General features: G+C 38.3%; 1 protein-coding gene across 1 annotated transcript in view; it reads left to right on the forward strand.

Annotated features, from left to right (window-relative positions):
• The window catches only part of ITIH6 (inter-alpha-trypsin inhibitor heavy chain family member 6), a 539,081-nt gene that overhangs the window by 474,291 nt on the left and 36,870 nt on the right, over nucleotides 1–27,920 (forward strand). The window contains exons 12-13 of the mRNA XM_044090532.1: nucleotides 9,457–9,516; nucleotides 22,227–22,231. Of these exons, the coding sequence (XP_043946467.1) occupies nucleotides 9,457–9,516; nucleotides 22,227–22,231 (65 nt within the window). The remainder of the gene's footprint in view (nucleotides 1–9,456; nucleotides 9,517–22,226; nucleotides 22,232–27,920) is intronic.

Below are 27,920 nucleotides of genomic sequence, written 5' to 3' on the forward strand. Positions count from 1 at the left end.
ACTATTTTCCATCTTTATAAATGACCTTCACCTAGCCACTCCCCTATCAACTTGCATCCAATATGCAGATGATACAACCATTATCTGCTCAGCCCCAACACAAAATACCTTCACTACCATAGAGCAATGGTTCTCTAACCATTGTCTCCTCCTTAACCCAAAGAAAATCAAACTCCTGATTTTTACACCCACTCTCTTGTCTCCCTCCATTAATTTCTCACTCACAGCCAACAATGGCATCCTTATCTCTCCAGACAATAATACCAAACTTCTAGGCATTACAATTGACAACCAACTCAAATTTGACACACACATTGACTCTACAATAAAATCAACAAACAGAAAACTAGGCTCTCTGTATAGAATTAAATCTTTCCTTACTCCTGAAGCCAGAGCTACAATAGCTAGAACCCACTTAATATCTTCCCTATTATATGCCTCCCCAATCTATACAAATCTTTCTAAATATAATCTAAATAAACTAACTACATCTTATAACAATATTGCCAGATTTGCTACAGCCTCTCCATACAGGACTCATCATTGTTCTAATCTTAAAATACTAGGGTGGCTAGAATTACCCAACCTAATACATTTTAACCAACTTACAATCGCCCATAAAGCCCTCTACCACCCAGACAATACTCCAATGCTCTCCACTCTCATAAAACCCTATAGCAATCTAAAGAACCTGCGCTCCTCTAACAAAATACTGATTCATACTTCCCTATCTAAGAACTCAACAGGTGACTCCACATTTTCAAACTCAGTTGGGAAAACATGGAATCAACTACCTCAAGACCTCACTACTCAAACCTCAATTCCACTATTTAAAACTAAACTTAAACTCTTCTTTTCCAACCATTGGCTTTGCTCTTGTAATAACCCTGACTAACCTTTTGTATCTCCCTGCTATGGGACTTTTTCCACCCTCTCTTTTTTCTCATATCTAACTCTCTACATTACTCTCTACAAAACTGTTTCTATTACGTCATTTCTAATAAAGGCGCTAAATCGCTACTTTTCAACTTCTTGTAAAGATGTAATAGAGTATCTAGGTACTCTACCTGTATTTTTATACTGTACTTTTTTCTATGTAATAGAGAAACTATGTACTTTACCTCATAGTGTACTCAAATGCTTTTAATTCTATCAGAAAGTTTACAGTACATGTTTTTAGATTTTATTTGTATATGCTGATATATTATGATAAAGTTTTTTGTTTAGTCTTACTATAGTAGTATTGTAGAGGAGCTTTTCTCCCCGGGCCTCCACTGAAAATGGACATGTATCCAGTTGGACTAGCCCGGTAAACAAATGTAAAATAAAATAAATAAATAAATAAATAAACATTTAGCATTTCTGGCAATGTACAAATAATGAGAACAGTGACATTTTACAAGAAAAGATTTACAGCATAGCTTTAACTTATAAAATCAATAGCATTTCAGAACATGAATAAATATAAGTTAAAAAACAAGAATACCCTTCTCAATAAAGATGATGTATAAATAAAGTGATTGTATGAATTAAACACTCTAAACTAAGTTATAAATACGCAGTGTAATTTTCCCAAAGTTCCCATCCCTATCCTGATCAAATTAAATATAAAAAACGAGCTATAAAATCCATAGTAACAAATAAATAACTTTAAAAGCACAAATGACTTATGGCCAAGATATTGCAACTAAGGTTGTACCTCCTTCACTTAAAGATATATGTCACAGAATAAACAAAATGGAGTCTTTAACTATACATGCTATACAATGAAATGACATTGAAGTCAGTATAACTACGCAGAGGACACTCTTCAACCACGAGATGGGCACAAAGCTCAAACAAAGTACATTAAAGGACTGACACTGTCAATAACTGAAAAAATATATAGCTTGAGAAGTTGCACAATAATAATGACATAACAATGAATCTACAACTTTGTAAGTAATTGCTAGTTTGTAGTAACCCAAAATTACCTAATACAATGGACATACTGATGCAGTTTTGTTTTTAGGTAATACTTGTTCCCGTAATGCACTCTATGAGATTATAATGCCCTGTGCTGTCATGTAGGATCTTTTGTCCTTTTATATTTAAAGGCATTCAGAAGTTCTACTTTCTTTTAAAATTTTGAACAAAGTGTCTAACTTTTCCCCAGTGGTATTCTTTGGTTTATGTCTGTTTTTCCTCACATTTTAAGTGCAGGCATAATAAGCCCTTTCTTCTTCATTATCTAGAACAATACAAAGTGCAGTTTTGTAAAGCTATTAATCAGTTAGCTACACTGAATTACTCTAATTCTGCTTCTCTCTTTTTGTCAGTAGTATCAAATTTTTTTGTCAGTAAGCCACATATGCACTCGTATTACATGTATAAAAACTGAATTTCCAAAGACTCAGTAGGTTTACAGCATAAGAAAAAAGAGAAAAAATAGCTGCAAATGACAGCATGAAGATGTGAATTACCAGAGACTCAAGAGGCATATAATTACATTTGGGGGAATAAGACTGAAGGGTGTTTCTTGGGTAAAAATCCTCAAAGCATGATGGGTAGTATAGCACAAGAGCCTGGAAAAGAAACCTCAAAAGAAAATATTGCAAGATTTCATTACAAACCTAGCATATTAAGCACTGATAAAACTGATTGAAATAAAAACAGCAGAGAATGGAGAAACAACTAATCATGCTCTATTAATATGTGGGAGTGTAGGGTTTCATTTTTGTAGCGAAAACACACTCTGGAAAGATAAGAAGAATAGCTTTTGCATAAATGATGCAGGTGTACTTTAAGCAAGTAATAATAATACCCAGCATCATGGATTATATTACACAATACCATAGTATTAAAAGATATTATATGGCTCAGCTCTACAGGAAGAGGACCTGACTGTCTCTGGCGTGTGTTTCATTGCTCAGTACCACCTAGCATGATTGTAATACTAAATACAGGTTCACTGATGGGATGTAGTTTGGAAGTGAATCACATGATGGTATGGAGGAGAATTGATATTCTGTGTAACCAGGAGACAAGGTAAATAGACAGACAGATAGACATACAGACAGACAAGGTCCCAAGAAAGCTGATCTGGGCAACACTGCAATGGTTTGATATCCCAGAGAAATTGGTAGAATTATTGCAGAATATGTTCAGGGACAGAATAACAGAAGTATAAACAGTGCTCAGACTCACAGAGGTGTTCCAGTGGAAGTAGACGTACATGAGGACTTCACTGTTAGGTCGCTCCTGTTGATACTGGTGATGACTACATCAACAAATAGGATGGAGGGGACAGGTCAACAAAGTTTCTATATGCAGGTGATATGTCACTACAAGCAAACTCTAAACAGGAATGTCAGTAAATGATGGGTAACTGGAATGCAAAACTAAAGGCACACAGGATGTAACTGAGAGTAATTAAGACAGGGGTCATGGCAGCAAATGGGGGAAATCAGAAGAAGTTTAAAACTGAGGTAGAAAGGAAAATTCTGGAACAGGCTATCAGCTCTGTGAGGTACAGCTGAAGAGCAGGAATGCCTGAATGAAGAGCTCAAAGCTCGAATCAGTGGTGCTGCAGCCAACTATCACAAAGTGTTAAGACTTTGTGTAATAGAAGATTGCTAAAGAATCTGAAAAGTAAAATTACAGAACAATGGTGCACCCAGTACTACTGTACAGTACAGAAACCTTAGCAGTGAGGGCAGGCCAATGCAGGAAGCTAGAGCTGATGGAGTGACTGAGATAGGTTGTAGGATGCACACAGTGGGACAGATGAAGCAACAAGAACACCAAAGCACAAGCCATGGCAGCTCCAGTTACAGAATAGGTCAAGGAAAACAGATTGTGGTAGCCTGGTCCCATTTGCAGGAAAGCAGCAGACAATTTGGAAAAACATATTTAGGAGAGGAAAGAAGAAGGCAAGAGGAGCTGAAGATGTCCAGTCCAGAGTTGGATGGACTGCATGAGAGATGACATGAAACAGGTAAACATATTTAGGAGAGGTAAGAAGAAGGCAAGAGGAGCTGAAGATGTCCAGTCCAGAGTTGGATGGACTGCATGAGAGATGACATGAAACAGGTAAACATATTTACGAGAGGTAAGAAGAAGGCAAGAGGAGCTGAAGATGTCCAGTCCAGAGTTGGATGGACTGCATGAGAGATGACATGAAACAGGTAAACATATTTAGGACAGGTAAGAAGAAGGCAAGAGGAGCTGAAGATGTCCAGTACAGAGTTGGATGGACTGCATGAGAGATGACATGAAACCGGTAAAACATATTTAGGACAGGTAAGAAGAAGGCAAGAGGAGCTGAAGATGTCCAGTCCAGAGTTGGATGGACTGCATGCGAGATGACATGAAACCGATAAGTTTGAATGTCAAAGAAGGCAGAAGAGTGGCTCTGAAGCACGAGAGGTGCTGACAGTCGATATCACGCTCTAACCAAATGTAAACATAAGAAAAAAGCAATTAATGACATTGATCAAGATGATGATGAAGTTTGACAGTTTCCATATCATTTAATATGAATTAGCTCCTGTATCTTAGATTAGATATGGTTTTGGCAGTAACTTGGTGTTGAAATCTACTTTATTAAATTCCGAAATAATTTAGCCTCTACTGAAACTGCTTAATGTCAGCCTATCGACAGGGTTTTTTTCTCTGATACCAGGAGAACAGCCACTGTGAATCTGCTTACAATGCTTGCAATGACCTCTTGAATTTGTATAAATCATCACTCAACTGAAAAGGTCCCAGTGATTTTTAATGAACAAAATTCTTCTTCTTCTTTCTTCTTTCGGCTTTTCCCAGTTAGGGGTCACCACAGCAGATCACCTGTTCGCTCATGATTGGCATTGGAGTTTTACGGTGTTTTAATGAACAAAATTAAAGGCTTGAAATCCTTTAACTTTTCCCAGTAGGTTAGCACAACTCTTATGCTCAGTGGCTTACTGGCTGCTTCGAGGTGCCTTGCTTTTTGAGCCATGAAAGACCCATTTCTATCAGACCCCCTATTTCTTCATAAACACCTATACTAAAGGCCTCAATTTACACCAATAAATTCCTAGCTTGATGTGTTTCCAGCTAGTGGAATAAGTTACCACTGCAGGTCAAGTAATAGAAGACTAGTCTTGATGACTGGACGGCATACATCTCAACTGTCCGGAATTTTGCCTCATATTTTTGATCAGTTCCTCATAAAAGTTGTGGCTTTGAGGCAAATCACTAAATAATGACATGCATTTGAGTTTCAGACCTCTAATCATTCATGCAAATGCATTCTAGCAAAAAGCCTATTCTAGCAACTTTCTGAGTTTATAAGAGCAATATTTAAAACCTATCCCTATTTTTGGGACTTTGTCCCCCTATTATATCAGGCTTTGTCCAGATTTCCTGTGATAAGAGACTGAGAAGCATGTTGGATGCGTAGACACAAACTTATGTAGAGTTATCATGTACACCCTTGCTTGATTTGGGAGGTAGGTACTATTAACTTATGACAGATTCATCATGTACAGCCCTGCTTGATTTGGGAGGTGGGCACTATTAACTTACCAAAAGATGGCTCCGCAAGTACGGCAGGTGCACATGACCACTCCAATGCAAAGTCAAAACAGAAAAATGGCCAGCAAAAAGGTAGTGGAAAGAAATCCTTTATTAATGTAGGAACACCATCCAGGGTAGTGTATAAAACACCTAACCCACAGATAATCAGATCGGTTTCAGAATTAACAGCCTTCCTCAGTGATGACATCCATTAAATAACATGAACTCATTATATATGCAATCTCTATTGAGTCACAAATATACTATTGGTTAATTACAGATGTTCATTTAAACCTGGGTTGAATAAACCCCCTAATTTAATTATCCACTTTTTTCTTTTTGATTTAATAATGTGTGCCAGCCCACCGTATTAATTCTCTCACCCTCAATACAATCAATAATATTAAATCTAAACTGTGCAGAAGCATGTTGGACAGAATGTTTGTATAAAGCATTGGAAACCCTTTTATTTCTGATGTCACTCATATGGTCTGATATGCGATACGTAAAGGGCGGAAAGTTTGACCAACATAAAAGGCAGAGCAAGAGCAGGTAGCTAAATAAATAAGCCAATCAGTACTACAATTCCCAAAAAACTTAAAGTAATAGAAATTAGCTGTGTTTCTGCTTGTAAATTGTTCAGTCTTCACAACAAATTTGCAAAAAGTGCAATGTTCACAGGGTACACAACCAATCAAATTGTCACCAGTGATGGACAATTGTCTACAAGCGGATTCAGAACCTGTCCTATGTTTGTAATGACTATAGTGAGAGCCCAAGGTTTGTCCCTTACAAAACGAAAATAAACATTTGGGTGGAAGAAACTCAGGCAATTTATCCACATGGTGGTGCAGTGGTAGCATTGTTACCTCACAGCAAGAGGTTCTCCTGTTCGATTCTCGGCTGGAGTGTGGGGAGTGCCTTCTGTATGGAGTCTGCATGTCTCCCCTGCATTTGGGTGGGCATTCGAAAGACATGCATAAATGTGCGTGCTTTCGTTGAAGGTTGAATGTCGAGCTGGCACCTCGGCGTTTGTGAAAATCTACTGCCAATCATTAGAGGACCGGAGTTCCGCTGTGCGACCCCTAACCAGGAAAAGCCGAAAGACAAGACATAGAATAGCCCAATGTTGACAGATGATGCTTCTAAGCATATTAGTGTTGCAGCTAAAAGTAGTGACAAATATAATGATAGAGGTCACGTCTTGGTCTTTACTTTTATATTTCTCTACCTGAAACAATTGTCCTGCCAGATGGCTTATGTATGTCCTTATGTATTTTAGGCAGCATGTACAGGTACTGTTGTTGGGGGCCAGACACCATAAGGTGAAACATATCAGGTTTACTGATGATGCCTTCCTCCAGAGCCAATCCCAGAAACTCATCAGTTTCCTTTTTAAACTTATGTGTGGGGTCCAAAAGTATATGCGTATAAAGTCTGCCATCAGACAATTGTCTCTTGCCCTCGGCCACATACATAGACCAATCCATTGCAACAACAGCCCCACCTTTGTCAGCTGGTAAAATAAATAACTCCTTTTTGTTCTTACGATTGGTTAAAACCTGTTGTTCACTCTGGGAAAGATTGGAATGCATTATATTCCATTCCCTTGTTTTGAAATGCAAATCCTTAAGTACACAATCCTGAAAGATGGACACATCTTTATTCATGGAGGGTATAAAGTAAGACTTAGGAAATTTGAATTCAGTAGATCTTTGAGACCCAGCTTCAGAACCAAAGTATAATTTGAGATTAAGCAGTTGACAGAAGGCAACCATATCATTTGCTATAACATCTTCCCCAACAAAAAACAGGCACAAATTTTAAACCTTTATTCAGCAGTTGTATTTCGACATCAGACAAATTCTGAGAAGAAATATTATGTACATTAGATATGTTTTCTAATGTGGTATTAACAGTTCAACAAATTCTCTATGTTGCCTATCTGCCTTATGTTTCCTTCCACCCCTGTGTTTTCTACCACTAAAGGGTTGTCCATAGTATGCTTTTTTGGGGTGGGTGAACCTTGGGTGTGAAGGGTTTCAATATCAGTAGCAGAGGATGATTCATTCCTAGATGTAACACTGTAACTAATCTTCGATTTCTTAGGAATTGACCTAGGTCTTTTCTGTTTATGTGGTGTCTTAACAGAATCTTGATTGACAAACTTCACATTCTTCTGGGAGCCAAAGGGCTTAGCCCTCTGGTAGTCTGCCACATCCCTGTTAAATTTTTGGATATTTTTCCCTTAAGTTTTTTCTCTAAGATTAATAACTCTTTCACAAGCTGATTAAAACAAGAGACCTAATATGTCTCAGCCTCGTACATATTTAGCTCATCACAAATATATCTCACATCCAATATAAACTTGTCTATCATACGTTCACAGTATGAAATAAGGATGTCAACAAATCTCATGGATGTAGTTTGTTGAGCGTTAGTCCACTCATCTAAAAGAGTGTCATCAGCCATGCTCACCAGCGGCTGAATCCATATTTTGAGTCCTCGGGATGTAATCCCCTTAGTTTGATATGCCTTGAAATGTTAAAGGTGCCAAACATTTATCCTGAGTCCTTTCATACTTTTTGTTTGTCAAAAATTCCATTACACAAATTAACTGGATCAGTAGACCCCATATCACTTGTATCTCCATATGATGAGCCTAACCCAAATGCTTTTAAATCATCCCTATCAGCAGATAAACCCTGTAATATCGTGAATCAAATCCATGTTGATAAACCTTGCCTGCTTCCAAACTGCAATACCTGTATAACAATTCAACAAAGTTGAAAAAATTTAGGTATAGATTGGGACTATCACCTTAGTCTATGATATTATTAATGTAATAAAAAATGTCATAAAAATATATAAAGAAGGTGGAAGTTACAAAAAAAATAAGGCCCACTGATCTTATATATGGCTAAACACCATTAACTAAAATAATAAGGTATAATGGAACTGTATATTAGAAGGATATATATATGCATTTGACAATATTCAATGACATTACCCAGGCCTCAGAATTACATTAAGTACTACTTATAGTGATTAATCCCAAATAACAACCCCTAAGAACAATGGTATAATATTACCAGGTGATTAAATACCAGCCCTGATGATGAAATAGTCAACAATATTGATATAAAGCATAAATATGTATAACTCAACCATTTCTATTGAAAGCAATGACACCATTATGCTGATGATCAATAAATATAACTTAGACAATCAAATAATGGACTGCTACATTTATAAAAAATTTTGAAAAAATATAGAAAACAGCTCCACCAATGATGGTTAGAGCTAACACACAAGAGGGCAAAAGATTCCCCACATTGGGAATGGATGATATTTATGGTGAAATTCGAGTTAACGATCATATAATATCTCAAAATTCGGTTAATAACAGTCATACAAATGGACCTGATTATTCAAGTCCCTAATGTAGAAATGCAATGACTCAATCCCGTCTATGCAGACCAAAGATCGAAAAGTTATTTTAAACATCGCTCTATTCAACTAAGACTGGACCAGTTTAAACCAAAAAGACAGGCAAAATATCCAAGTATAGTTCCACAGCCGTTGATGTGAGGGAACAGTACCAACCTTATCTGTTTGCTCCAACAGTTATCAATTAATCCTGCCAACAACAAGTAGTTGTGTATTCACAAAAAAGCCAAAATTCCAGCACATCTAACAAGTAGTTAATGAGTGTGTGTGTATGTGTATGTGTGTGTGATGGTGCATCTAAGTATAGTATGCAAGGGAGACAAACTCATTTTTATTGGCTTTGATGTATGATTTAACTCATTTGGCAGAAGTGAAACTGTACATGCAATCATTAATGGACATATGATGCAAGTCAAAGGTTGATTATTAAATCTGGCTTTACTAAATTGTTTCTCTTCTGCATTTCAGGAGCCAGTAGATTGAAAGCTGCTCCCAGTCCCATCTACATGAGTCGTTTTATTTCTTCAGGTATGTTTGTATGTTATCATTGTATCATACAGTTCAGTTACATACTTCTATTATATACTGTCACATGATGCTGTAAGTGGCACTTCAAATAGCCATGTAGTACATGTAAGCGGTACCTCATATGAATGCATGTGAATACAAGCCATAAAACCTTTATTCTTGATATGGCACTGAATTAACTTGTGACCTACTCCCACCTTATATCAACCAATTTATGGCAATCTGAAAAGCTGTAATAAACAAAAATCATGTTGAGAGAGTTGTGATGAGTTTTCTGTTATCTCAATATTTCATGCAAAGCTTTCCATTTATCATAAGTTGTGCAACAACCATTGCCATACCACTCTGGTGTATGACAATCTAATAAATCATTCTTCTGTACTCTGGGATGTTTGTTCATGCTGCTATTACATGCATACCTTAGTATTATTTATTGCTGCAGTGCTTTAATTGGCTCCATGTGTAGACTGTCCCTGCTCTACAACAGTTAATGTGTGTTTTAGTAAATGCAGTAATGTACCATAGACTAGAATGTGATATCTGAAATGGTAAAGCATATTTTTTTCCTAAATAGTTTATATGAATATACTTTTATGCAAGTGTATCTAACATCTGCCAGTAGTAAGTAAACTCTTAGCGTTATAGGAGACCATGAACTCTGCAGCCACAGGAGTGTGTGTGTGTGTGTGTGTGTGTGTGTGTGTGTGTGTGTGTGTGTGTGTGTGTGTGTGTGTGTACACACAAACACAAATATACACAAACACACACATTTACTCCGAGACTTTGTAACAATAGTAAACATGAGCACTGATAAAGGATATGGTAAAAGCATGTACCTTAATCATTGTGTAAATATTAGCACTATCCTATCCACATTGCCCACATTATCCTGCATTTATAACCACTTTATCCATGTCACCAAGCATTTATCACTCTTCTTCCCAAGTCAGTTAAGATAGCAGCTCCTCCCCATTTATCATAGTCATACAGACAGAGGGACAGATAGACAGACACACACACATATACACACACACACACACACACACACACACACACACACACACACACACACACACACACACACCCATGCCAGAATAACACTATTTATCCAAATAAACACTTGAAATTAAATTCTTTCCATTTAAAATGCAAACCAAAAAAAAGAATAAAACATGAAATAAAATAGCAGAGTTCAATTGGCCAATCAGAAAATGGCATTCTCAGCTAAATATATCTGATTCTAAATATCTACATTAGGATTAAGGCAATTAAAACAATATAATAAACGAATCTTATCTTTATCCTAACTATAATACTAAAATAAGTCAAAGAAAGTGACTGACAGAGTAAAAAAAAAATAAACAAACAAATACATAATTAAATAAACAAATAAATAAAAAGCTAAAACTAGAGCAGAAAACCATTGGTGAGACATTTAATTCATAAAAAAATGCAGAGAAACTATGTAAAGGCAATTTCAGTAGCCCACTGAAATAAATAGGAAACAGTAATTCAAACATAAAAAAAACAAACCAGGTTGGAAACATTTATGCTGCTAGAGTTTGTGTAACAAATGAAACATTTTGCACTTCATTATTATGGAACTTAATATGGGACTGTTCACTTAACCTACAGTATAAGATACTGATTACATATATTATCATGCTATATTATGCTATATCCGCGGTGGTGGTGCTGCGGTAGTGTTGTCACCTCACAGTAAGATGCTGTCCGGTTCAATTATAAGCTAGAGCATCTTCTGCGTGGAGACATGCGTGAATGGGCATACCTTCATTTGAAGGTTGTGCGTCAGGGCTGGTAACTTGGCATGTAAAAATCAGCTACCAATCATTAGCAGACTGGAGTTCCGCTGTGGCGACCCCTAACCAGGAAAAGCCAAAAGACACAACAACGTCATGCTATATTATGCTAGATATCCACATATTATACATTTATTATAACAGCAGATCCCACATCAAGGCTGTGATTAAAACACGTATCAAGTATACTGTTAAAATGTATAGATTATTTGACCGATTAGCTATACTCTTGGTAGATCATTAATAGTTTATTTATATCCTTGGTGCATCACCAAATATGCTAACATTCCTTCAAAGCTATGATATACACTAATCACTAAAATAAAATTAAAAAATGCACATACTGCACACATAAAACATAGACACTGATGGCCCCAAAACATCTTAACCCACATAAAATAGCCAGTTAAACCCAAAGGGGTCAATGGAGAGGATGCTGTTAACTACCTTACAAACCAATAGTACTTGAGGCACCTCTTGTTACCCTGATGTACTGCATGGAAATGCTCTGTGATGAGACTGGTAGCTGCATTGTCATCAATGCCCTTAACTCATTAACACCTTTATGGTGTGGAATGTTACACCTCTGGCAACCTACACACATACTTGCATTTCAGAGCTTTTTCTGAAAAATCAACTTAAAAAGCATAAAATAAACAAATATGGATATTTATGAATAATAAAAGCTATGAAAACTGTACAGAGAGCAATGCTATTAGTGGGATGTATTATTTACAGTAGTAATAGTGTATTAATAGTCTTCCCATAAATGCTATAATATATTATAATGTGCACAAACCCAGAATTATATTTTTTGCTACACTTTCACAAACAGTCACATCATGGAAATTATACAGCCCAGACATATTTTTTCAGAACACTTTTGTTAACCACATGTAAGCTTTCACATGACAGCAACAAATTCTTCTATGACTGCATGTTTGTCTTGATATTTGAGAAATATGAAAATATATGCTTAATATATTAAGCAATATAAATAACATCGAATATCTCAAGATGTGCAACTCACAGTGCAAATATCAATTTTCAGCTTTTTTCAACAATATCTATCTACTGCCAATCATTAGCGGACCGGAGTTCCGCTGTGGCGACCCCTTATCGGGAAAAAGCCAAAAAGACAAACAACAACATCTAAGGTTTCACCTGATTCCATGCCATAGTTTTCGTCACTTATTTTTTTTTTAAATATTAAGTGCATATGTAAATATTGTTTATTTACATAATTGCTAACAAATAACTAGCAATATCCACAGTATTGTGTGATATAACTAGACATTGACAATGAATTTTCCTGTTTCCCACCATGACATTTCACATCATATCCCTTAGTGGCATGTAGGTCTCACTGTTATGCAAATACAAGTATAAAACTATGAATAATAAATGGCAAACAATGATTAACTGTAGGCATTGCACATTAACAGTCTTAGCGTAACCGTGTTAATAAGTCCTTGCTCTTTCTAATACTACCTATTATTAGCTGGTAAGTCACATAGTTAAAGACGTCAGACCCAAAAAGGTCTGGATGACGTAAGGAGCTGTAGGTGTTAACTGGAGGTATACAAAAAGGTGCTGTAGATGTTCAAATATCCTTAATTTGGTCCTAAGTATTCTTTGGCAAGAGTAAAACTTTAGACGTGCAATATTGCAACAGCACCTGGCTACATTGACAAATTCACATAAAGTTTCCAACAATTTCCTATTTAATAGTAGATACTTAGTTTTATCTCTCAAGTCACTTATAGTTCAAGTCACTTACAGCTCAACCAGAATAACTTTTCTGTCACTCGTCTTGAAGGAAACAATAAAAAAAAAAGCCAGTGTCCACCAGTCTTTCTTATAAGCCAGGGGAGTTGCTATAAGTCATGTTAAGTCTTCTGGGGACTTCCTTTTCTAAGATGATATCAGTAAAGTGAACAGGCCTGTTTAATAAACATCTTATCAGCCCATGCTATATTTATGGCATATCTTGCTATAAACTAAATTGTAGTTTGGTGCTCATCCATCACTATTTTAGTCACCAATTTGTAAGACTTGAACATGCTCAGAAGTGACTCTACCAAGAGAGTTTTCTATCAGTTCCATGGAGTATCCCCTCTCACAAAGTCTCGCCTTGATATCTTCTGCCACCTTACAAAATGTATTTTCCTCTGAGCAGAGCCTATAAACCTTTAGAAACTTACCTTTGGACAAATACATCAGTAAATGTTGGGTGTGAGAGCTGAGGGTACGGAGAAAACTCCAAGCGTTTGTATTAATGCAGTGCAGCAGGTTAAGGGATCATATAAATAGTAATAACTTTATAATGTATAAGTAATATAAAGTCCTCATGTCTAAATTGCTTTGAAGTCTCTATTAAAAAGCTACAAACTCTTCCAAAGTACTTTGCTTGCCCACCCCCCCAAAAAATGAACTATCAATTTAACATGCCTACATAACTTAATATGTTTGCAAAATATTGGCCATGACACAAATACTCTTGCTTAAATATTGCCATGTATAAGTTTGCATATGTTAGTGAAGACTATTTCAAGACTTCTCTGGCTTTACATTTAAAAATAATTTAAGATCTACAATGTGTTTGTCTAAAGGAAATGAAAGATATTGTTATGAATCTCCATGCCTCTAAAATGAAGCATTATTTAAGGCATTGCCTGACTCATTTCTCTTCAGGAGAGACCTTTTAACCCTTTGAACTCTGAGAATATAGGGGTGTTTGAAACTTTTTGCAACTCTCAGCTTCAACAACGTGCAACTTATGTGGACAACTCTCTGTCACTTGGTCATCACGTATCCACTATAGTCAAGAAAGGTTGCCCAATTAATTTCAAAGGGAATATTTGCAAGATCCAAAGAAGTCACCTTACCACTGTAGTATTCCTTTATTAAACATCTAATACAAAGATATTTTTGGTATGGATAAATCAGAGCATCTCTCCCAACAATGTTTAACCAAGAAAGGTAAAGGCCTTAAATCCTTCTACTCTTGTAATAGGGTCGCACATCTCTCCTTATACTCAGTAGCCTACTAGATGCTCACACATGACCCGTTTCTCAATTTTTGAGCCATTAAAGACGCAATCCTATTTGACCTCCTATTTGTTTGCAAAGCCAGTGGACTTACAAGCATGCATATATGTGGAATTTAAATCTAAATCAGCAAATAAACAGGACTCGCTGGATGGATAGGTTCCTAACAAAACAGATTCCCAGTCAGCGGAATAAGTGATCACTACATATCAAGCAGTGTGCTACCTCTCCTGTCTTGATGATTGGATGGGTAGACATTGATTTATACCAGGGTTATCATGCACAGTCATGACTGATTTGGGAGGAGAGCACTATTAACCGCTTGTAAAATACCGAAAGGAACTTTTAAATGTAGCTACTTAAAGGTGCATATGTCTAGGCATATTATGGTTCCTGTGATTGCTTGTTTGCATTTTTTCTTTGATCTTTTTATTGTGTAACTTCCCAAGGTTTCTCATTCTGCACCTTACACAGGTGTATATGATTCTTTATACATCATTGATCATATGAGCCCCTCATAATGTAATATGTTAGCTCTGCATCTTTACTACCCATAGTAACTGGTATATGATACTTTTGCACCTTGAGATTTGCATCAATGCTATCACCTTCTTTTAAAACAGACAAGTTCTTAGTACTTCTGTCATAGTACAGCTTTTTTTTCCATTCATTATCTTTTAGTAAATGTAGGACCTCACTCTGATCTTTGGTAACAAGGACCAGAAGACCCTGTTCAGCCACAGCCCAAAAGTGCAGCACACAGTACAAAACAAATGGCACAAATAATCAAAAAGCACACAATCCACCAGAACAAATGCAAAATCAATTTTTAAAGGATCTTGGAACAAATATATACTTTTTGCAGAACCTTATGCTTGTTATAGAGTCTTCTGTACAGAGAAATGTTGTAGAGAGAGAGTTAATAGCAAAAATATGGCTGTTTACAATATTTACAGTACGTATATAAAGTCTATTTTAAAGTTCCTCATTTAAGATAACAAGCAGGGAACGACCATCATGCTGGAGGTAACATGCTGCTCACAAACTATGTAGACTACTGTCTCCCTCCTATGAGATGGATTTAAGAGTATTAGTATACCATGCAGTGGTAAATTTATGTTCTTCAATATTGATAGATAACAGTCTGTCACAGGTGAACATTCTCTTGTGGTTCTTGATTATTTTACACTCTATGTTCCACTTGGCCATTAATCTGTTGTTAGCACAGACCTGAGGTAGCATGTTTAGGGTGTAAAAACTTTGTTTTCTGAATGGATGTGGTCCTAACTAGTACACCATATAAGCTTCAAACTCCTGCAATTCACCTTCCTTTATTCAGCAAGCACACTGTCCTCTCTTTTATTTTTCATCCAAAGTTACTAAAGTTCCTGGAATCATTAAAACACTTAGGCCTTTTAAACACAGTCATGAATAAGAGTGAACTGGCCTATGTCACTGAACAGATAGACACATTTAAAATATCCTTTTTTTCTTTTAAACAAATATTTCCACTTAAAACTAGATGTGTTAAAATAACATTGCTCTGCAGCTTAACCAGCTTGTAAAACATGCTACAGAGGTTTAAAGGAATGCATGGAAAGTGCTGCATTCCTGTTCAGACTGGTCATCATTTTGTAACACTCACAACAACTAAGAATATCCTTCATTAATCAAAGGCAAAAACACTGCCAAATTACATTCTTACATAACCCTAAATGATTTGGGCAAGAAATAATGTTTTATGAAAAACTAAGTCACCTCTTTCCACAAAAATACAACATGATAAAAATGGTTCCGCTTCTCTCACAATTTCTGTTTATTTGTGAAACAGTTCAGACTTTCATTTGCACCCTCTGACTCAATCAGTAGATCCGTTGTTCTACTGTCGCTGTACTTTAAATAAATTTGTCATTTAATTTCTCTTCAGAAGGGTTACCCTTCGAGAGATTGTTGCGATTAGAAACTGCCTCCTTATGATTCTGCAGGCTACGATAGCCTTAAAAGTCTGTAATACTTTTACAGCTACACCACTTAAAGCATTGCTCTTTCAATATGCTATGGTATTTCCCTTCATTTGGAAAACATTCTCTGTTGCTCCTCTTCTGAAGCAAGGGGACCCATCAACACTCTCCTTTTTATACCCTGTGTTTCTTTTATTCTCACTTTCAAAGGTTCTTGAAAGATGGCTTCACAAAGGACTACAATACATTAACCACCACCCTCTGACTCGCAAATCAAATACTCAGTTAAAGGATCTTGGAAAACCATCTGATATAGTCTTTATAGCCATAAAGGTTTTCATTCAGCACAGTATACTTTTCTTTTAAAAGAGCTACCATCTAGACCATTCTCAACAAGTTATCCTTGGAGTTCCACAGGGTTATATACTCTGTTCTTTTAAACTGATAATTTTTATTATCTTATTGGGGCTCCCATTTTCAAACATCTTTGCATTATTTTATGCTGACGATATGATTACCTGGAATCCGATCTCATCTGCATCATGCAGATGTATAAACTCTACTCTAGAATACCACTTTAACGTTGCTTACTCTTGGTTTACTTCAATATGTTTGTTATTGAATGTCAGGAAGGCTGAAGCCATGCTCTTTGGTACAGCTGAACTTTTGATTCAAGTTCTAAACAATGATTTGTCACATTTCCATAAAGACTTGCTTTACACTCAGCTTGGCATTTCATATTCTTAGAATTTCATCTTGATCGGCAACTTACTTTCTCCTCCTACCATTACTATGTTTGCACTAGACTAAAATATTCTAGTCACCTGTTACAGAATTGCTCACCTGCTAACAACTGAACCTAAGGACACTATAGAAAGGAACGCATTTCTACATATGGGGTATGGATTCTTGCGTATTTCAACAGCAACTTACATCAACTGTCACAGATTTCAAACACTGTTAAAATCTGTAGATTTATTTTTAACTTAACTAAGTTAGAATGCAGTTGTTCTAACTGTAATAAATATGTATGATATACAGATAGATTACATTGTATTATATGTATGATATACAGATAGATTACATTGTATTATATAAAGTTCATCATTTCAATCATATATACAGTTCATCATCTCATTCATTGCCCTTGCCTTGGCTTCTTTCTTGAAAGCAGTATATTTCTACCAGCACTTAAGGGTTACGTATCGCCAATTTCTTCATGGTGTATATTTCACACTTTTCTTTAGAATTCTCTAAAACAGCATTTTCTTAATGGGTCAACATACCAGAACTCATTTGTCATTTCTGTGGACCACCAGGCTACTACTCACGCTGTAGCAATTCAGATCTGCTCTGAGCAACAGCTTTACAGATAACAGTCTGTAGACGTTACAGTAATTAATTGCAATCTGCATTAGTGAAGAATAGAGTTCTCAGAAATGTTAAATTAATGTTAGCTTTACTACTATGTACATTTTGCAATTTATAGTTACTCTTGTAATATTTTTTATTTATTTATTACTTATTTTACATTTGTTAACTGGGAAATTCCGACTAGACCAGGTTCATTTTCAGTGGAGGCCCTGAGAGAAAAGCTCAAGCATCAAGTTATACAAATACAGTACATCCAGCATAATACACAAAACAGGTTACATCATGTATACTGAGCATAGTAATATAACAAGAAATTAATAAAACACTCCAGGTAAAAGAAGATATAGAACATAGGTAAAAAGACAATGTCAGTTACAGTACATCCAGCATAATACACAAAACAGGTTACATCATGTATACTGAGCATAGTAATATAACAAGAAATTAATAAAACACTCCAGGTAAAAGAAGATATAGAACATAGGTAAGAAGACAATGTCAGTTATACATTGGTAAGAGAAGAAAATATATCAAGTAAGATTCTACAGTTAAAAGTACCCTTTCAGATGACCAAGCCTACAGGGGATCAGAGATCCAGCATGTGATCAGAGAGGAGTTTGGGGAGTTAATAGTAGTATGGGTAGGGTTATGTGATACAAGGGCGTAACCAGGTACTAAGAAGGTGCGATTTGAGGGAGTTTTTGAATATGGATGTGGAGGGGGCAGTGGACACAGATAGGGGAAGAGAGTTCCAATTTCTGGCAATGATGTGGGAGTAGAGCACTTTCCCTGCATTATTGTTAGCATTGGTGATGGCGAGGAGAGATTTTTCACTAGATCTTAGGTACTGGTTTGCAGTACAGACCATAGGTAGGTTGGATAATGAGGGGTTTTTTTCAGGATATTTGAATTTATTGTAGGTTGTGCCCAGCTGGTGATACTTAAGTAGCTGTGGTAGCTCAAGCCATTTTAGTTCTTTTAGTGCAGCACAGTGATGGGTTGTATAGGTTGAGTTAGTAGCAAACTTGGCTATTTTATTGTAGCATGATTCTAGTTTGTCTAGGTCACATTGTCTGATTTGGGTAAAGATTGGTGCTGCATATAATAGAGTTGAGAGGAGGTGGCTTTGTGCAAGAGTGACTTTTGCTTTTTGTGAGAGAAAGAACTTATGCCTGTATAGGGAGCCTAGTTTTTTGCGTACTAGTTTTATGGTATGTGAGATGTGAACATCAAAGTGGAGATTATTGTCTATTTCAATGCCCAGAAGTTTGGTGTGGTTAGAAGGGGAGAGGATGGTGCCGCCCTTAGATGTTATGGTAAAGGAGAGGGTTTTTTTATCCATTAGGGGTAAATAGTAGCAGTTTTGTCTTTTTGGGATTTAGAATTAGTTGGGTACCTGATATCCATTTTTCTACTGAGTTAAAGGTATCTTGAGTGAGTGTATGTAGGGTGGTGGGAGATGAGGTGGAGCAGATCAGGGTTGAATCATCCGCATATTGTATGAGTGTGGCAAGTTGTGTAGAGCTATTGAGGTTATTTGTGAAAATAGAAAACAATAGCGGGCCCAGTATAGAGCTCTGTGGGACTCCTATGGTGGTTGGAAGTTGTGTAGACAGAGTTCCTTTCTGCTGGACTGATTGTTGCCTGTCAGACAAGTAGCTTCTGAACCAGGCTATAGTAGAGGAGGTGAAGGATAATGATGTTAGGGAGTCTAGTAGAATGGAGTGGGAGACCATATCAAATGCATTTGAGAGGTCTAGGAAAATGGCTAATACATATTTGTTATCATTCCTGTGAAGGTTTATATGATTAGTGAAGGAGAGAAGGGCTGTGGTATTGCTGTGATGTAGACAGAAACAGTGTTGTGTGGTAGATAGTAGATTGTGTGTTAAGAAATGTCATCACTTGCAAGTGGATGCATTTCTCAAGAATTTTGGATAAGGGGCAAAGGATGGCAATAGGTCGGTAGTTGGAGAATTCGTAAGAATTACCTTCTTTATGGAGAGGAATGATGTGAGATACTTTCCAGAGTTTGGGTATGTAGGATTCTAGTATGGAGTGGTTGATTAGGATGGAGACAAGATATGATAGGGAGTCGCTAGCTATTTTTAGTTATGCAGCAGGTATGTTATCAGCTGCCAGTGTGGTTGGCTTTAGTTTTAGGAGGAGTTTTTTGATAGTTGAGGTGGGCACTGGTGATAGGCTGAAAGAGGGGGTGATGTGGGATAGGTTAGGTTGTGATTGAGGTAGACTGTTTTTGGTTATTTGACTGGACAGGGCTAAGATGGATTTAGTAAAATGGTTATTAACTTGAGAAGCTATGTCTACGACATTGTTAGTAGAGCTGGGTGCTGGAGTAGTGGTTTTGCCTGCCTTTAGTAGGGAGTTAATGGCATGCCAGAATTTTTGTGGATTATTTGAATATTTCCTTTGGGCGCTAAGAAAATAGTTTTGTTTGTTTATTTTGGATTCAGCCTTGGCCTTGTTTCTAAGCTGTTGATGGTATTGCCTGGAGCTAGGGGTTTTGTCAGTTTCCAGATTTTCCAGGCTTTATCTCTAGCTTTTAGTAAGGCTCTGGTGTCCCTATTTAGCCAGGGTGCATAGTTGGCTTTAACTCTGATCTTTCTGCTGGGAGCTAGACTGTTAAGGATATTAGAGAATGTAGTATTGAAGTAGTCTACTGCCTGGTCTAACCCAAGTGTCCATAGTGGATCCCAGTTGCAGTGGCTTAGGACAGTATTTAGGTATTGTAGGGTAAGGTTACGGTCATCTCGTACAAATTTATAGACTACTGGTTTGGGGTGATTGGAGTATTTGAGGAGTAGGAAGGTGGGGAGATGATCACTTAGGTCATCTGGGAGACAGCCTACTGTATAGTTTTATTTGGGATAGTTGGTTAGTGTCCAGTCCAGTATGGATTCTTTCTTTGTTTTCTCATCTATTCTAGTTGGTTCTTCAATTAGTTGAGAGAACCCATATAGATTGATATGTGTAGAGGGGCTGCTGGAGTTACAGGCTGCCCGGTCAGTGTTAAGGTCTCCTAGTAGGATTGTTTCCTGAGGTAGATTGTCCTTTGTCCAATGTAGGATGTCTTCTATTATGAGTGAGTTGTTGCCTGGAGGTATGTAGCAGCATATTATATTGATCTTCTTGGTGTTTCTTATGGATAGGACAGAAAATAGGACTTCAGCATTTTGAAAAGTGGATGGTGTGGTGTGCAGGACCTGGAGGTTAAGGGTGTTTTAAAGAGAATGGCTACTCCTCCTCCTTTCCTGTTTGTTCTATCAGATCTAAGTGTATTATACCCTGGGGGAAGAAAGTCTTCATCTTGGATACTGGGTTTAAGCCAGGTCTCGGTAATGGCGAGTACATCAGGGTTGTAGTGGGCTATGAATGCATGTAGGTCTGTTAGCTTGTTGGTAATACTTCTTATGTTGAGATTTAGGATCAGCAGGTCAGATGTTTGTCTGGCTGAGAGGGGACCTGGATTTGGGTGAATGTCACCAGAGGTTAGCAGAGTTTGTAGGAGTGTCAGTATGTGTTTTTTAATATTAATTGTTTGTGAGCTTGGTCTAAGAGAGTTTTTCTTAGTGTGGTGAGATGGTGTCATTTTTGTTAGTGAGTAATATGTAGTTGTAAGATTTATGATTGTGGGGCAGATGTAGAAGTGTGAGTGGGTTGAGAGGGTGGGCTAGTGTGGGTAGTGTGATAGAGGTAGTTGTGCAGCAGTAGGTCTGTTTGTAAGGAAGTTAGGAAGGTTAGTGATAGTAGAGCTAGTGATAGGGATGTGAGTGTGGGTAACATGATACTACTTTGAGTGAGTAGTACAACTAGGATTCCTGGTTGTGTGTAAGGGTAGAGGTGTGTTGTCTGGGAATGTGTTGTTGGGAGTGGGATCAGTGTGGGATGTAATTGGATTGGAGGGTGGGGGGAATGTAGGATGAGTGGGTTCAGCTAGTTGTTAGGGAATTAGGGGTTGGACTACTGGTCAGGTGATTAGGGGTTAGAATAAAAGTAGGAGTAGTGGGGGCGTGTGGGAATAGGGAGTAGGGAGGGGAGCAGAGCAAGCCCGAGTGTAGCGAGGGCGAGCGAAGCGGGCTAACACTATCTCCAAGTGTTTCTTTAGGCTTTGGTAAATATGAAGTGTTAGCTTAAATGGTTATATGTTAAACTGAAAATTTAACTGTAGTTTAAACTATGTTCACACTAAGTTATAGACTATGTTATGGGCACAGAGTATAATTTTCTGACATTCTTAAAATTATATAGAATTAAAGCTGGGGTTAGTTACAGATGAAACAGGAGTAGAAATTAAATGCTATTTTATAGATTTGAGTATTTCTCAAAAGAAAATTGACTTTAGTTTGGGGGGAGGGGACACTAACTGGAGAGCAATATACAGCTGTTTATTCCTGGTGATGTACTCCTCAGTACAGAGGTTTGATTAAGGAACTGTACAGCAGAAATGTACTAATACACTGACTATTATTTGTTTTTAATGCAGGTAAGGTATTTTGCTGTCTAGACACTAGTCTATTTAGTTGCCTGTGGGTGCCCAGTGCTCAAGAGAAAATTTGAAATTTCCACTGCTTGATATGGGGGATGTGGGGGCAGAGACCTGCTTGACCTGAAGGATGGTTTGGATTAATTAGTGTTTAGTCTCTTTAGTTGCAGGACAAGTGACTGTGGGTGCCCATGGGGGGGGGGGGGGGCAGAGACCTGCTTGACCCGAAGGATGGTTTGGATTAATTAGTGTTTAGTCTCTTTAGTTGCAGGACAAGTGTCTGTGAGTGCCCAGTGCTCAAGAGAAAATTTGAAATTTCCACTGCTTGATATGGGGGTGGGGGGGGGCATACAACAAAATCATAGCCAAAAATCAGACCTTGGGCTCCAGTCTTTCTTGCTTGCTCTCATACAAGTCACATCAGACGCTAAGAGTGACTCCACAGACAGCTACCTCTACTTGTAGAGTTTTTAAGGCAGAGAAGAAAATGAAAGGAGGTTGCCAGGTCTTTATTCCATACCTTTCATAAATGCACTCATACCTACAGGCAATATTATTTTCCCCGATAAGCTATATGATATTTCTTTGGAATGTGGAAAGAAACAAGAGAGCCTGGAAAAAACCCACACAAAGTTTATATTTACCTTGAATAAATAAATACAATTCTCTTTTTTGTGCAAAGTTGCTGACTGAAAAATTATGGACCATTATGTAAAATAACCTGTTGAGGTTTACCTTACCTGGAAAATATACTTTTGAAAATAGTTATTACGCTGACACTTACTGTATCTCTTAACTGTACACCTTGTACCATTCATACTGTGTACTAACCAGAAGCCTGCTTATAACCCCAACCTTATACCTTACCTTAGGAAAAACTAGTTCCACAACGTTAAAACTAATCAAGACACCCAAACACATTCTGCATACATCAGCACACATATCTAACATCAAATCTCTCCCTTTCCCTTACCCTAACCCCAACCAAAACCCTCAAAAACTTGCACACAATCTCCCATCCTTAATGACAAAATGTTCGATATATTCAAAGGTTTCAGCATTAAAACCCAGCTGTACACTTAACATAACCATGGGCACTCAGTCTTCCTCCTTTCAACAGCTTCCATTATTCAGCAAAGAGATCTTTGCTCTATTTCATCAGCAGTTCACTCTGTCAACAAACAGATTATTCAATAGAAGGAATAATTGAATAGAAGGAGTAATGCGAGAATGCAGTAAATAGAGGCATAGATGGCCCACAGGCAATGGAGAAGCAAAACGTATAGGTAGGTTCATAGGTATGTGCTAGGCTATTGGCCCTAGGGCCTATACAAGCCCAGCCAAAAAGGTACCCTGGCCTTTGCCACCCAAGAAAATTATTTTCCTGTGCCACTGTCGAGCAGAGCCACAGAAGTGATCCCCAGGGTGAATTTCCAATTTCCATCCAATCATCAAGATTTTTCTTGAAGAGTGCCAATGAGGAGCTTTGTTTGATATAGCTAGGTAGTTGGTTCCAGAGTATGGGAAGTCTCTGGGACAGGAATCTATCCCTCTGGCATGTTCTGTTTATTGTGGTGACAAGGTTTAGGTCCCTAGAGTGCGTAGCTTGGAGGGATTGGGCTTTCTTTAAGTGGAGCATGTCCAACAGCTCTGGGTTTGACATAGCTTTGTATGTTAGGCAGAGATCACCTCTGAGTAGGCGATATGCGACGGAGTAAAGCTGGAGTTTTTTGAGATGGTCTGCATAGAGCATCTGTTTGAGGCCGGTAATCCTCTTTGTGAGGTATTTCTGCGGCCTTTCCAATTGTTGTAGATGTCTTGTGAGGTACATACCAAAAGGGGCATTGTACTCTATAATGGGTCTAATGAGTGATGAGTAGAGGGGAACAATGACCTCTTTTTTTTCTGGATGAGAAACCTTTTGTGATGAGGTGTGCCACTTAGAAGGATTTCCTGACTACTGTGGTGATGTGATTATCAAAGGAAAGACTACTGTCCACCTGTGTCTCAAGGTCTCTTATCACACTTTCGGTGTTAAGTATACTACTTCCTATGTTGTAGTTCATGGGTACAGAGTTTTTACCAAAGGGGATGACAATGCACTTTTTGGCATTCAGCTTAAGGCCATGGCTTTGACACCAGGCATCTGTCTCAGTGAGGCCCTTTTGTAGGATGTCCACATCATTAGGAGTTTTGATTATGGCTCCTAGTTTGCAGTCATCTCGATCTTCATTAGCTAAAGACCTTCTGTGTTAGCCTGTACTTCTGAGAAGTAGATACCAAACAGGAGAGGACCCAGAACTGAGCCCTGTGGTACTCCACTTGTCACTGGTCTGAAGTCGGATTTGGAGTCTGCTACTTTCACAGTGTGGGTTCTGTCAGTGAGCCAGTTGGCAACCCATCTTGTGATGTAGGGATTTATACCTAGTTTAGTGAGTTTATCTATAATTCCAGAGTGGTGGATGGTGTTAAAAGCCTTGGCAAGATCTAGATAGGCCAACTTACCCTCGTCTACGGCTTTGGTGACTGCTTCAAAGAAGTCTATCAGGTTTAGGAGACATGATCTACCTTTTACAGACCCGAACTAGGTGGGGTCCAGAGTTTGGAGATTACCAATGTCTTTGTTTATAAGTTCCATGATGATATGTTCCATGGCCTTGCAGACCAGGCTCGTCAGGCTAATGGGACGGTAGTTCCTGGGCTCCGTGGTGGCCCCCCCCCTTTGTGGAGTGGGATAACCATCGCTGTGTGCCATTCAGTGGGCACAAAGCTTGAGGTGAGGCTATGATTGAACATGGTACTTAGGTGGGGTGCCAGTTCGTTCTGTAGTTCATGTAGAATGCAGCCTGGGATGTTGTCTGGTCCCATGGATGCTGTGTTCTTGGATTTGGAGAGTGTGTTTTTTACCTGTGCAGCCGTGATTACAGGAACTTTGCATTCTTCTGGTATAGAGATGGGCCCTTTAGGGGGTGAGAGGGGGGTAAAGTTAGCACTGAACCTATCTGCCAGGATGCTGGCAATATCAGTTGGGTCTGCATATTTAGTGCCATTGTGCTGTAACTCAGAGCAGATCTGAGTGTTGCCATTGAGATTCTTGACATAGCTATAGAATGCTTTGTGGTTGTCTTTAAAATCAGTGGCAATTTTGTTTTTATAACTAGCTTTGGGGGATTTTATGAGGGATTGCAGCTTCTTACTGAGGCTGACCAGGGAGTTTCTCTACTCATGGCATTTTACTCTCTTTTGCAAGAGTTTCTTCCTTCTGTTGTACAGTTTGTTTATGGTAGGGGACCACCAGATTGGCTTCCTTTTTTTGGAGGATAGCATCTTGGTTCTGTTTGGGATAGTATGATCCATGCACTCGTGTAAGTGCTTATAAAGTGCAATTGTGTAGGATTCAGTAGCTGTGACTGTATTGTCCATCTGCATGGGTGTCATGAAGTTCACCACTTCTGTTTTACCACTTCTGTTTTAAGAAGCATGAAGTTGGCTCTGGAGAAATTTTTTACCATGGTTTCCTTAGTGGAGGGTGGGGGCAGGATGTGGATATCTAGGGTGATTAGCTTATGGTCGGATCGGACCAATGAGGTGTTGACTTCAGGTATGGGACACCAGTCACTCATGTTGGTAATGACTAGATCTAGGATATTGTTGCCCCTGGTGGGGATGTGAATAAGTTGATCCAGGTCATTGGAGTTTATGAATTCCAGAAAGTGTTGAGCTAATGAGTTGGTACATGAGTAGTTTTCCCAGTTAATGGTGGGGTAGTTGAAGTCGCCCATTATTAGGGTGTTTGGTTGAACCCTAATATTTTCCAGTACATCAAGAAAAGAGGAGTGGGAATCCTGGGGCACGGTGGGGGATCTGTAGCAAGCTACAATTTGGATTGCAGTTTTGCCCAGAGTTAGTTGCACTTGGATAACCTCGGATGCATTATGCTGCACAACTAGCCTGGAAGTGTGGATATCCTTAATGAATATGGACACACCTCCACCTTTGGTGTTCCGGTCCAGGTTACATGGCCGAAAAGTGTGGTATGAGTTATAGCCTGGTAGTGCAGGGGTGCTCTCTGGAGCCTTGAACCAGGTCTCAGTCACTGCACAGATATCGATGTTCTCCATTTTAAGGCGTGCCTTGAGTGAGTGTATTTTGAGATTTAGACTTCTAGCATTGAGTAGCATCACCCTCAGTTTTTGCTTGCCTGTTCCTGTTACAGTGGTGAATTTGTCATTTGAACCTTGCCTAAAAAAGGCACTATAGGGGCAGCAAGAGCCTTAGCCAGTATCTGGAATCCCAGGGGTGACAGGTACAGGCCATCTCTGGCAAAGCATCTTGGTCTGTCGAGCATGTCATCCCAGGCAGACAGATACTGGATCCCTTTAGAATGACACCAGAAGCTTAGCCAACTGTTGAAGTCAATCATTTTGTCCTTGTACTGCGGTATCATTCTGAGTGATGGCAAAATGCTACTCAATGTCAGGGTCATACCTGCCTGGGCTACAAGATTGGAGAGCTCTTCCATGTCTCTTTTCATGTAGTCCAGGGAGAGACATCTCAGGTCGTTCACACCAACATGGACAATGACAGAGTCATATTTGTACTTGTTGTGGAGTGACCTGAGTGCATGGGTTATGTGGCGGATCCTGGCACGCGACAGGCAGCTGACAGTAACCTTCTCCTTGTTTAGCCTGGTGAGTGGGACATCAGTGTGCCTGACTATAGAGTCACCTATGACTTGTGTGTTGGGTACGTTGTTTTGCCTTATTGGCTGTGGTTGAGTGGCACACTGAGTCTGTGGGCTATGTGTCATTTGGGTTGTGATGGGGGGGTGGAGGTTGCTTGCATTTCTGCTTTGGAGGTCTCTGTTGCTTGAGCAGATTATTATTGAGCCCCTCTGTGAATGTTTTTGTGCAAAACACCAAAGGTCAATAATATTGGAAATGTGATCAAACAATCTGCAGTGTTATAGGAACAAATGGAAGTTTCAGGCACATCTTGCTATCAGTGGCGGCTGGTGACTTCAAATCACAGGGGGGCTGCAGGAGACGCTGAATGGGCGGGGTCAAAGGGAAGGGGTGTGGTCAACCATAAAGGGGAGGGGCTATGCACAAAACCACAAAAAAACTAACTTTAATTAAATACGCTGCCCTGGGTGGCAAACCATCATTATGAAAGTCCAATCAAGACAAAAATAAGTGTAGAAGAATAAAAATATTTCAATGCATTGGCTGCATGACAGCTTACTTAATATCTAGATGGAAACAAAAGGTTGTGAGGCATGAAAAATAAATTACTTTTTAAATACATTACTGGAATGCCAGTCAAAATCAAGTATAAGAAAACCAGAAGCACTCAACTCAAACCACTTCTCCTTGCACTGCAGTTCTAATTATAATATATTCAGCTTTATTAAAGTACCAAGCAACATGCTGAAAGTAGAAATCTATGTGATGCCCCCACTTGTAAAAATGTTTCTTATCCAAAAAGACCTGCTGCCTGACAACTTGTTTCATGGGGAAAACATGATAAAAGTAAAAATGAAAAGCAAACAAGAAACAAGCTCAAGATACATTGCTTAAAGGATTACTGTACAGGTTATGGACCACACATGATTGGCATTCTGTTTAGTTTACGGGTAAAGCCTGTAGAGATGACTGGAAGTCTCCAACAAGTGTAATGAGCTTTTTAAAATAA

This window comes from Protopterus annectens, chromosome 12.part0 (assembly GCF_019279795.1).
Source record: "Protopterus annectens isolate FY-2018-M chromosome 12.part0, PAN1.0, whole genome shotgun sequence".
Taxonomy (NCBI): Eukaryota; Metazoa; Chordata; order Ceratodontiformes; family Protopteridae; genus Protopterus; species Protopterus annectens.